The sequence below is a fragment of the Gigantopelta aegis genome, chromosome 4 (assembly GCF_016097555.1).
Source record: "Gigantopelta aegis isolate Gae_Host chromosome 4, Gae_host_genome, whole genome shotgun sequence".
Classification (NCBI taxonomy): Eukaryota; Metazoa; Mollusca; class Gastropoda; order Neomphalida; family Peltospiridae; genus Gigantopelta; species Gigantopelta aegis.
In genome coordinates this window covers 63,051,302-63,061,491 of record NC_054702.1, presented here as the reverse complement: position 1 = coordinate 63,061,491, position 10,190 = coordinate 63,051,302, and the positions used below count along the sequence as shown (strand labels likewise).

Genomic DNA, 10,190 nt, shown 5'->3' with positions numbered 1-10,190 from the left:
ACACTGACGTCCTAAAGAAACTATACATACATAGAATTTGAATAATTTGATAAATATTACTTCTATTCGAAAAGAACCAATTAAGAAACCACCTTACAAACACTTTGTATGTATCACGGCATGTATTGTGACATTTAGATGTTGAACTTCATGATACTTTTATATCCCATCACCATACCATTTGTTGTTTTTTATAATATAATTTGAAGATACACACACATGTATATGTATAAAACTGGGGTTCTTTTTTTCTAAAACAAAAATAAGAATTCACAATATTCCCTTTCCTTTCTTCCCTTTGAATTCCATCTGATTTCTTCCCGATCAAGCAGTTTTTCTTATCTTTCAACTTATTTCACTGCCCCCCCCCCCCCCCCCCCCCCCATACCAGTCCTTGACTTTTCAACAACAACAGATGTCTTTTGCCATTAGCGTTAACTGTTGGTTTAGTCTGACCACTTCGGAGAATGTTCAGTGGTCATTTGTAAAAAAAAAAAAAAAAAAAACGTCGTCTGTAATCACCTAATACAGTTCACTACTACCAGTGATCGTTAGTTAGTGCCGTGGGTCAGACCAGTTTTATTAGCGGCTGGTGATGAGGATGTTTTTTTTTTTAATTAAAACAAAAGAAAGAAAAAAGAAAAAACGTCACTAGAACACATTGATTTATTGATCATTGGCTATTGATCAAACATTTGTTAATGTTAACTCGTAGTCAGAGGAAACCCGCTACATTTTTTCATTAGCAGCAAGGGATCTTTTATATGCACTTTCCCACAGACAGGAAGCACATACCACAGCCTTTGACCAGTTGTGTTGCACTGATTGGAACGAGAAAAATTCCAATCAGTTGAATGGATCCATTGAGGTGGTTCGATCCTGCGACGCAAGCACCTCAAGCGAGCACTCGACCTACTGAGCTAAATCCCTCCCTTTTTTTAAATTAAAATAATGAGAATGATAGGCAGAGGGTGACAGATGAGAAAGATGAATGAAAGTGTGAGCCAGTGTTGACGGAATTTGAACCACTGGCATCAGTTTGACAGCTCATTCATTAAATCACTGTTCATTGATCTCACCGACATTCTTAGGAATTTCTCTGGGTGACACACACTCCACCCCCCCCCCCCCACCCCACCCCCCCCACCCACCCACCCCCCAATCAAAAGCAAATTTCTGATTAATATTACATAGTTGCATTGCAGGGTGTTAAAATTAAATCCTTTAATCTGTCCAATTGTAAATATTTATATCAGTAGTAATAAGACAATTGCATCACATAAACATGACATAAATGAACATGGAAGTACATTAACGAAATATTATCAAAAAATTAATAAAGGTAAAACTCTACGAATGAAACTATTAGGTGTAATTAACGAAATTCTTTCATCAGTTTCACTAAATCACTAGTGTTAGTTTCAAAATATTACTATAACATATAAAAAGGTATGTATTTTACATATCACTGCCAGAAACTAATTCAAAGTGTTTTAACTTATATGTGACCCTTCTTATGTAAAAGATACAAAACCTTACTTCTATACTATATATTCGTAACTCACGACGTTCAAGGATACGGTATGGTCACACGAACTTTAAATCTGCCACCTGTGAATACAAAAATGCATACTGCAATACATATACATGTACTAGCTAGTATATATATATATATATATATATATATATATATATATATATATATATATATATATATATATTATATTATATTATATTATATTTCACCACACACCCGGCTGTCACATCCGTGCACGATCCCCGAGCCCCACTGTATACTTGTACAATGTTTAATTTGATATTGTGGGGGAAATACAAAATTCCATACATGTATGCAAACCTACATTTTACCAGAAAGTACTCTTAAAATACAAATTTGGTACCCAATAACCAATATATGTTCGTGCTAGGATGTCGTTAAACTCTCACTCATTCTTCGACACTAGAACCTTCTATCACAGAGCTTAAAGTAAATTGTGTACTGTGCCTGAAATTACTATATATTACATTCATAATTCATATCACACACACACACACACACACACACGCACGCACGCACACACACACACACACACACACACACACAGAGAGAGCGAAATAATACTAGAAAGTATTATTGTATTATAATCATTGTAAAAAAAAAAAAAAAAAAAAAATGTATTAAATGCACACCTTTGTATAATGATTCCGGCGGCCCTTCTATAATGGCTTCCCACACATGCAGGTTGTCGGATTCCAAAGACACGGAAATACTTGGTGGAGGACTTTTTTGAAGAGCTGCCAGTTCCTTTTTCAGTCTGAAATTAGACGAATTCATCTATTCTGCTAGGAGTAATATTACATGTGTTTTCATGCAATTCCTATTTGGTGTACTTTTTATAGGCAATAAATATGTACAAGTAGAAGACTACAGTTATTTGTAAAAAATAAAATGAGATTCATATAAGTGAAGAAAACTAGTTACACTGTGAAACAATACGTTTCTATTTCATACTTTAATACTCGTTAATTGTAATCCATGTAAAATGCGTAGTGGTTCATTTGTAACCTATTATAGCTGTTTGGTAGTGCTTAATGCAAATGTGAATAAACGTTATCGAGATTCGGGCTTTTTTTTTTTTTAAACCTCAATCTAATTAAAATTAGCTCCACTATTACATGTAACAGTGGAGCTAATTTTAATTAGATTAAAAACAATCCTCTAAATTCGGGCAAACTCAGCCTCCCACAACCCCCCACCCCCATTTTTGTAGGTTGGTCGGGTTATCCAGAGACCAGACCCGGGACAGACATGCTCGAAACTATAGTGGTGTATGAATATGTAACTATTTATTGGCTTGGATTGGCTTGGTCGGGTTAGGACAAACAAACCTGATTTTTATTTTCGCTTAGTAGCTTTTAAATTAGTCCTAGAACACAAAATATATTTTCGTATTTATGATAGGAGAAAAGCTACAAAACTCGCTCATCTCAGATTCTCGTTTGAATATCGTTGTCCATTAACCATTTCATTTGTATCTCAACTACTGAAGAAAATCGTTCGTGCAAACACAAAAGCCACACGAACGACATATTGGTTCTCTGAAAAATTCAAATTTTATGCCCTGGTTTGTGAAAAAAGGAATCTAAAATAACAATTGAATCACTAAATGCGCGCGTGGTAAAAAAGAAAAAAACAACCATCAATGTGTTTAAATTTTGGTATTGGGCATAGCATTCGTTTTCGATTTGGTGTATTGACGGCATCGGAATCGCTTTTGTGAATAATATTTGTCAGTTGCTCCCCCTTGATTGTTAATTCAACAAGGGTATTGAGACGGAATGAAATGTATGATATATGTTAAACATATTTACGGTGCCGGTACCAATCACACGCCAGACACGGTTTGAGTTGAGAACGCATTCGACAGTGTCAGCTGTTAAATAAATTCATCTCTAAACAACATGCAATATTAAAAGCAATTTGCCGAACGCAACAAAGTCAATAGTCATATTTAACTGACATTTTATTATTTTTCGGGTGATCGTAGTTGATCAAGATATTTCGTAAACGAATTTATTTTATTGACCAGTTATATTATACCTTTTTTCTTTTTTGTAAGAAAAGCGTCTATCGTTTGGCAGCTCTTGGCTGCATGTTTTTTTACTTCGCTCTCTTTGCTCAGGTCGTCCCATGATAGTCGTAGTTTGTGAGTCGACAAAATAGCGCGTCAGTTCTCAATTGAATATACCTATAACGACGCCTTGTAATATTCGTGTAACACGGAAATTTTCGAACGCTGAAACAGAGACGAGCCATATAATATCAGTGCGGGCTTCCAATAATGGTTTCGAATAAACTAGCATTTAATACACCCATCTGTTAGGCAAATCGTTAAAATACTTACAATAGGAAATAAAAAGCGTTCGCACCCCCCCCCCCCCCCCACCACCACCACCACCACCACCACCAACACCACCGGCTACTGGCCAGGGCCCCGTTCCACGAAGCGATCTTAGCCCTGTCTGTGGGATGGTGCATATAAAAGTCATCTTTCTACTAATGTAAATCTGTAGCGGATTTCCTCTCTAAGACTGAACAAATTACCAAATGTTTGACCGTCTGTTAGATATCATTTATCTTACAACTCGTTGTTTTAAAACGCATCCAACTCGCTTTTGGTCGTTAGATACGTTTTAAAACAACCCGTTGCAAGATAAATGGTATCTAACGGCCACAGGTCAGGTCAGGTCATAGGGCTTTACGTGCCCATTCAGAGCAAGCTGTTGTAGCGCACGCCTGTCTTGAGCACAAGAGCCGGCGTCGACCGGCTCCTCCGTCCAGGACAGGAAAGGTAACGGCCACACCTTGACATCCATTGTGTTGTTGTTGTTTGTTTGTTTGTTGTTGTTATTATTTTGAGTTTGTTTTGGGTGGGGGGTTTTGTTCGGGGTTTTTCTATATTTTTATTTTTATAGGCCTATATATATTTTTTTAAAGTGTATTATTACTAAACCGCGTATTTTTCCTGGGAAAGCCATTCAGCCTGCCATGTATATCTAATAATCAATAATTCCGGGAAAACCCGACCATGGTACTACGCAGTAAGACATTTATATTACCTTTAACATAAGAAAAGTAATCATTAAAACGAATATTTTTAGTAGGCAATTCCGGGAAAACCCCGACCCCCTGACCTGCATAATCAATTCTTCGTTGCTCTACGGGCTAGTAAACATATCTAGTTACACTTTTTATACACTGTGTGTGTAAAGCGGTTTTCTGGTTGATACTTCCATAAACGTCAAAAAATATCACGTTTAATTCTTAAAACAAAAAGCACCTAAATTTGAAGAGTAACTTACCTGTTAGAATACTGTCGGCCAAGCGCGGTACTCATTGTTAATGGCGGACGTTCCGTATAAATACACCGGGAAGTTATCACGCGCTACAACAGCTTGTTCTGAATGTGCACGTAAAACCCTATGACATGACATGACATCACACAGTTTTCTTAGCAATGAATCAGAGCTATAATTATCTCAATGACGTATTAGGGGTTGAAGTTTTTTCAGGGCAGTGCATTGGGGTGAACTAAACTCGCAATTATCAAACTTTACATGGATTTACACAAACATCTGGAACTATTTGTTTCAAGATCTATACATGTATAATATAGAAACCCGTCACATTTCATCATTAGCAGCCGTGGTATCAGATATGTGCCTGTCTCAATCTAATTAAAATTAGCTCCACTATTACATGTGGATCTAACAAGCCCCTGTCTATCCAGAGACAGGCCCCGGGACGGACATGCTCGAAACTCTAGTGGTATATGAGCATGTAAAAAGTGTTAGCACTCGCACTCGCCGTGGTATCAGATATGTGCCTGTCTCAATCTAATTAAAATTAGCTCCACTAGTACATGTGGATCTAACAGCAGCCCGTTGGAGCTTTTGTCCAGTTGACCTTTCATTCGACAAATCAAAACCTTACTTGCAAAATCATGCCATTGATTTGAAAAGAATTTGAAAACATTCGGGATTATGCCGAGGGTATACGGAATAATTCGGGTGAATTACGAAGTATGCCGGAAACTGTTTATAGATGAAATGTCACCTGGACATGGGAGTCCACGCAATGCTGTTAGATCTACTGGTAGACCCAGTAGAGCTAATTTTAATCAGATTGGTGCCTGTCTGTGGGATGATGCATATAAAAGATCTTTAGCTACTAATTATTAAAAAAAAATGAAGCGGGTTTCCTCTCTATGACTGTGTCAAAATGTTTGACATCCAGTAGCCGATGATTAATAAATCAATGTGCTCTAGTGGTGTCGTTAAACAAAACAAACTTTACTTTCATGGCATGTAACCCCCCCCCCCACACACACACACACACACACACCCCACCCCCATAAATCCTGATGGATTGACCCTGGTGGTTTTACGTGAATGAGGGTTTTCCCCGAAAACTGATTCATTCAGAAATCTTCGAACGACTCGTTTCAGTTTGTCGGTGGTCGGAAATAACACGTACAAAAGTCTAGATATGTCGGGTGAAAATATATGGCAACTATTTGTGAAAGGCATACAAGGAAAAACAAACCTTCTGCGTATCCATAAGGTATATAATATTTGTATTATTAATAATATTCATGTAAAAGTAATGTTTGTTTTGGGTTTTTATTGTGGATTTTGTTGTGTTTGTGGTTGGGGCCGAGGTATTGTTTATATATAGAATACTAAACGAGTTTGCCTGTTATACCATTTTTATGAAATAAGTGAACAGTCTTGGTATCTGACGAGCGAAACACTGTTCACGAGTTTCATAAAAATGGTTTGACAGGCAAGTTAGTTTAGTATTTTATTTATTACAAACTACAAACAAACTGCACCGCAGATGTTATTTTTCTTCGAATTGGGTTAGCACATGATCTACATAACGCTCACGTCACGCCGATATTACACTAGTTAGATATTGATGATGATAACTAGTTTAACGTGCCCATATACCACTAGGGTTTCGAACACGCCCATCCAGAGTCCGACCTCCGATAAGATCGGTGGCCTGACTCGGGATGGAGGGGGAGGGGGGGGGGGGTAGAATTGAAAATGGGCAGAATTTTGAAAATAGCAATTAGTAAAAATACTTAATAGAATAAATAAAAAATAAAACAAAAAAAATTACAAGCCAAATATAAAAAGAATTGACTGCTCGGCCGAATATTTATATAATTTGGAGCATTTTAGAAGGACAGTCCAAAATTAAAGAAGAGAAAGAAGAGGATCGGACTATTTAATAATATTTTTTAAAAAGAAGTAATTTCGACATAAAATTTTGAACGCAGATCTAAAAGTTTAAAGTCCAATCAATATGTCCACGTGAATGGCTTCGTTAAGGCCGTTTGGGTGAACAGCTTATAGGGACGAGATGGGTTGCATCCCGTCAAGAAAACCCCTAGATTGACAGTCGATAGACGTTGAAGGTGTAGTGCTGTGCTGAAATACAAATCTTTAGAAACCGGATCCGTCTGAACGAGAGAGAGTATCAGACTAGAGTATAGTCCAGTCATCATGGGTTGGTATAATGGTGCGGACGGGCCCGACTCCGGAGGATACGAGATGGTATCACTATAAAATAAAGTCAAGTCTAGAAAAAGAGTAGTAGGGGCCGACCCCGCTTCCTATTTCTTCTTAGAGTGGGGCGGTCAGTCTTCCAGTGCTGCTAGGACAGGCTCGGACATGTAGAGACTAAACGCGAACAACCGTGGCGTTCTGCAGAATGGCCGTCATACAAGTCACGAAAAAAACAAGTCGACAGTCAGACGGATAAAAGACATGGGGGCAAGGAATCTTGCTAAAAAAGAATCCAACCTGGTGGTGCAGGCTGTCGAAACGAGAAGCGTTCCAGCGTTCAATCAGTTCCAATGGCCGCATACATCCTAATAGAAAACTTCATTTCGCTGACAAAAACAATGAAATGAAGGATCCCCAAGTCGAGCACACGAAAGCACGTGCAGTGTGCACAAGTGAAACAAACACGTCTTACCGCGTCGAGCTCCAGACTGGGAATGTTAGATATTGAGTGATTGTTGACATGAACAATATCTTACACAGGTGTGTAATAAAGTACAATATCCTTCCTCAGCTCTTATTTTTATTTTAGTTAAATACATCGAAATGACGGACAGCTGTGTTGGCAGTCTTCGCAAACACCTGGTATCGTCACTGTTATTATGATAGTGATTCATGACTGCATGTCATCACAGCTGTACTTATTCCAATCAACTGTGCTAGTTTTAGTTTCGTAAACTAGTCTGGGGATGGCAGTCCGGTTTGTGGTGGGGCAAGAAGGATGAAATCTCCAGTAAAAGATCTCCTCGTGAGTGGCTGCTCTCATATAGATGAGGCACTAGATAGAGATTCATAGATTCAATCCCTATTTTGCCCAATACCCATTCGACTCTGTATTGTGAAAAGATACGGCCTTGATTACATCTTACCTTTTTGTTGTTCAGATGGGTTTTTTGTTTTTTATTGGGGTGAAGCATTCGACTGTGAGTCATTAATTAACCCTGACTTTTGTTCTTTTAAAAATTATTTGGTTGAGCATTTACTCAGTGAGGTACTTTACTGTAAGTAACTGTCCTGTAGTCATATTCTACCATCGTAGCCCATGAAGCATCCCATGGCATTGACGTCTTGCTGTGGTCAAGGCTTCCCAAACTCGTGATTCTGTCTGTGAGGCTGTCGGTGATGTCTCTGACAAACTTGAAAGAAGGTCTAACATTGGTCTAGACATTCTAGAGTTCCCACTATGCATCATCAAACGTTTGTGATATAATTAAATTCTACTGCGTGTTGCTTCTTTCCATCTGCCATATACTACTCTCTCTACTAATGATGAATTCACACCAAATTAATAGTTAGCGTGGATTCTTGTGTTCGTTCTATTGCGGCATGGTCCCCACTTTCTTTATGAATCATATAAACGCAACATAATTTTGCTTTCAAAATTCCCCTCAGTGGCTAAATAGCCCATTGTAAAATATGATGCATATAAATAATCAGACTGATAATTAACTATACATTTACTTTGTTGTTCAGCTAACTTAATTATCTATATGTTTTTTTTCTTTTCACAGGATGCATCAGTGCTTGAATTGTTTAACAAAATATCAAAAATTAATGGAATTCCAGTGGAAGAGCAGAGAATTCTTTTTGCATGTAAGATACCTTAAAACTATCTCAGCTGTGTTATATATCATTTTAAGGTCATATCCAGTATTAACTTGAACCTGGTGACTGATCTAAGGGGGCCCGAGGAGCCCACCTCCCTTACATTTTGCATTTTTATTTTATTTTTCCTGATGATCCGATGAATCCCTTCGAGAATGTTTGTCCACTGAAAGCATGCAAACTAACACTGATTCATTCTAATTATGTAACTAACTTCAATCATCCTTGTCCGGGGCAGGACGTGGCCTGGTGGTACAGCACTCAGCTGAAGTGCTGTCAGTCTGGGATCAATCCCTTGCTACTAATGAAAACATGTAGCAGGTTTTCTCTGTAAGATTATTTCAAAATTACCAAATCTTTGACATCCAATAGCCGATAATTAATAAATCAATGTGATATAGTGGTGTCCTTTTACAAAACAAACTAACTTTTTATCCTTGTGCACCTCTCCCTCCCTCTCTCCCTCTCTCTCTCTCTCTCTCTCTGTCTCTCTCTCGTCTCTGTCTCTGTCTGTCTGTCTGTCTGTCTGTCTGTCTCCACCTAAACGTACATACTCAACAACTCGTGAATCTGTCATCAGCAACAATACACCACAACTAAGCTTGATATATTTTTTTTACAGCCAAGCAGCTGGAACCCAGATGCAGGAAAACACCTGGCCGATTACAACATACAGAATGAGTCTACTTTGTTTGTGGTTCTGCGGTTGAATGGAGGCTCGGAGCCAGAACCAAAGCAACTGGATGAAGATGTGGAGCTCACTAATGCCCCCGACATGATCACCTGGGATGATGACCCGGAAAGCAAACGAGCAAAGATGCCCTGTGGACATGCAATAGGTAGGATTTGGTTGAGGAAAATGATAATACATTAAAATGGTGATTTATTTTCCTTTTGCCAAAATGAAGTTTGGGAATGTAATCTAGACAATATGCTATACGAACTGGGTAAAAGATCTAAATCCTATAAAAGCTAGATGTGTACTTTCTCAGAAAATGGGGAGTGGTGCTTGCAGTGCAAAGAAGCGAGTACAACATAACCTGGAGAATGTTTTGCTTTTGTATTAGGACAATAAAAATTATAAACTCCCTGATATTTTGCCTTGTTATTTTGAAAATGTTGCCGGTTTATTAAACCTGGTAAATTGGTTTTCACATTGCTAATCATGTTAGTTTTACTTATCTGTTTATATTGTTACAATTCATGAGATTATATATACATCTAGTATGATTGCCAATTATTTAGATATCCATGTATATGATAGCGTTGCTAGTATACATGCACCACTTGCCCTGAAATAAAGTAGGTAGGTTATAAAAGTGTAAACATCATTGACAGTCTTCCACTACTTAAGATTTGATGAACTTGTTTACATCATTTGTGAATTATTTAATCCAACTAGAGTTAAATATTAAATCATTTGCTTAAGGAATACATTTATAAACTTGTTT

The 10,190-nt window shown here is 37.8% G+C and overlaps 1 protein-coding gene and 1 long non-coding RNA gene across 2 annotated transcripts; one reads left to right on the top strand and one right to left on the bottom strand.

The window, feature by feature from the left end:
• Positions 1-1,193: 1,193 nt before the first annotated feature.
• On the bottom strand, positions 1,194-4,993 carry LOC121372420. Its single transcript, XR_005957924.1, has 3 exons — positions 4,864-4,993; positions 2,191-2,315; positions 1,194-1,611 (listed from the first exon to the last, which is right to left on the bottom strand). It is a non-coding gene; the product is annotated as an uncharacterized LOC121372420 (long non-coding RNA).
• A 996-nt stretch (positions 4,994-5,989) lies between these two features.
• LOC121372264 lies at positions 5,990-9,832 on the top strand. The gene is made up of 3 exons (XM_041498554.1): positions 5,990-6,124; positions 8,646-8,727; positions 9,362-9,832. Exons 2-3 carry the CDS (start codon positions 8,647-8,649, stop codon positions 9,611-9,613), a joined length of 333 nt encoding a protein of 110 aa, XP_041354488.1. The 5' UTR covers positions 5,990-6,124; position 8,646; the 3' UTR covers positions 9,614-9,832.
• Positions 9,833-10,190: the final 358 nt, after the last annotated feature.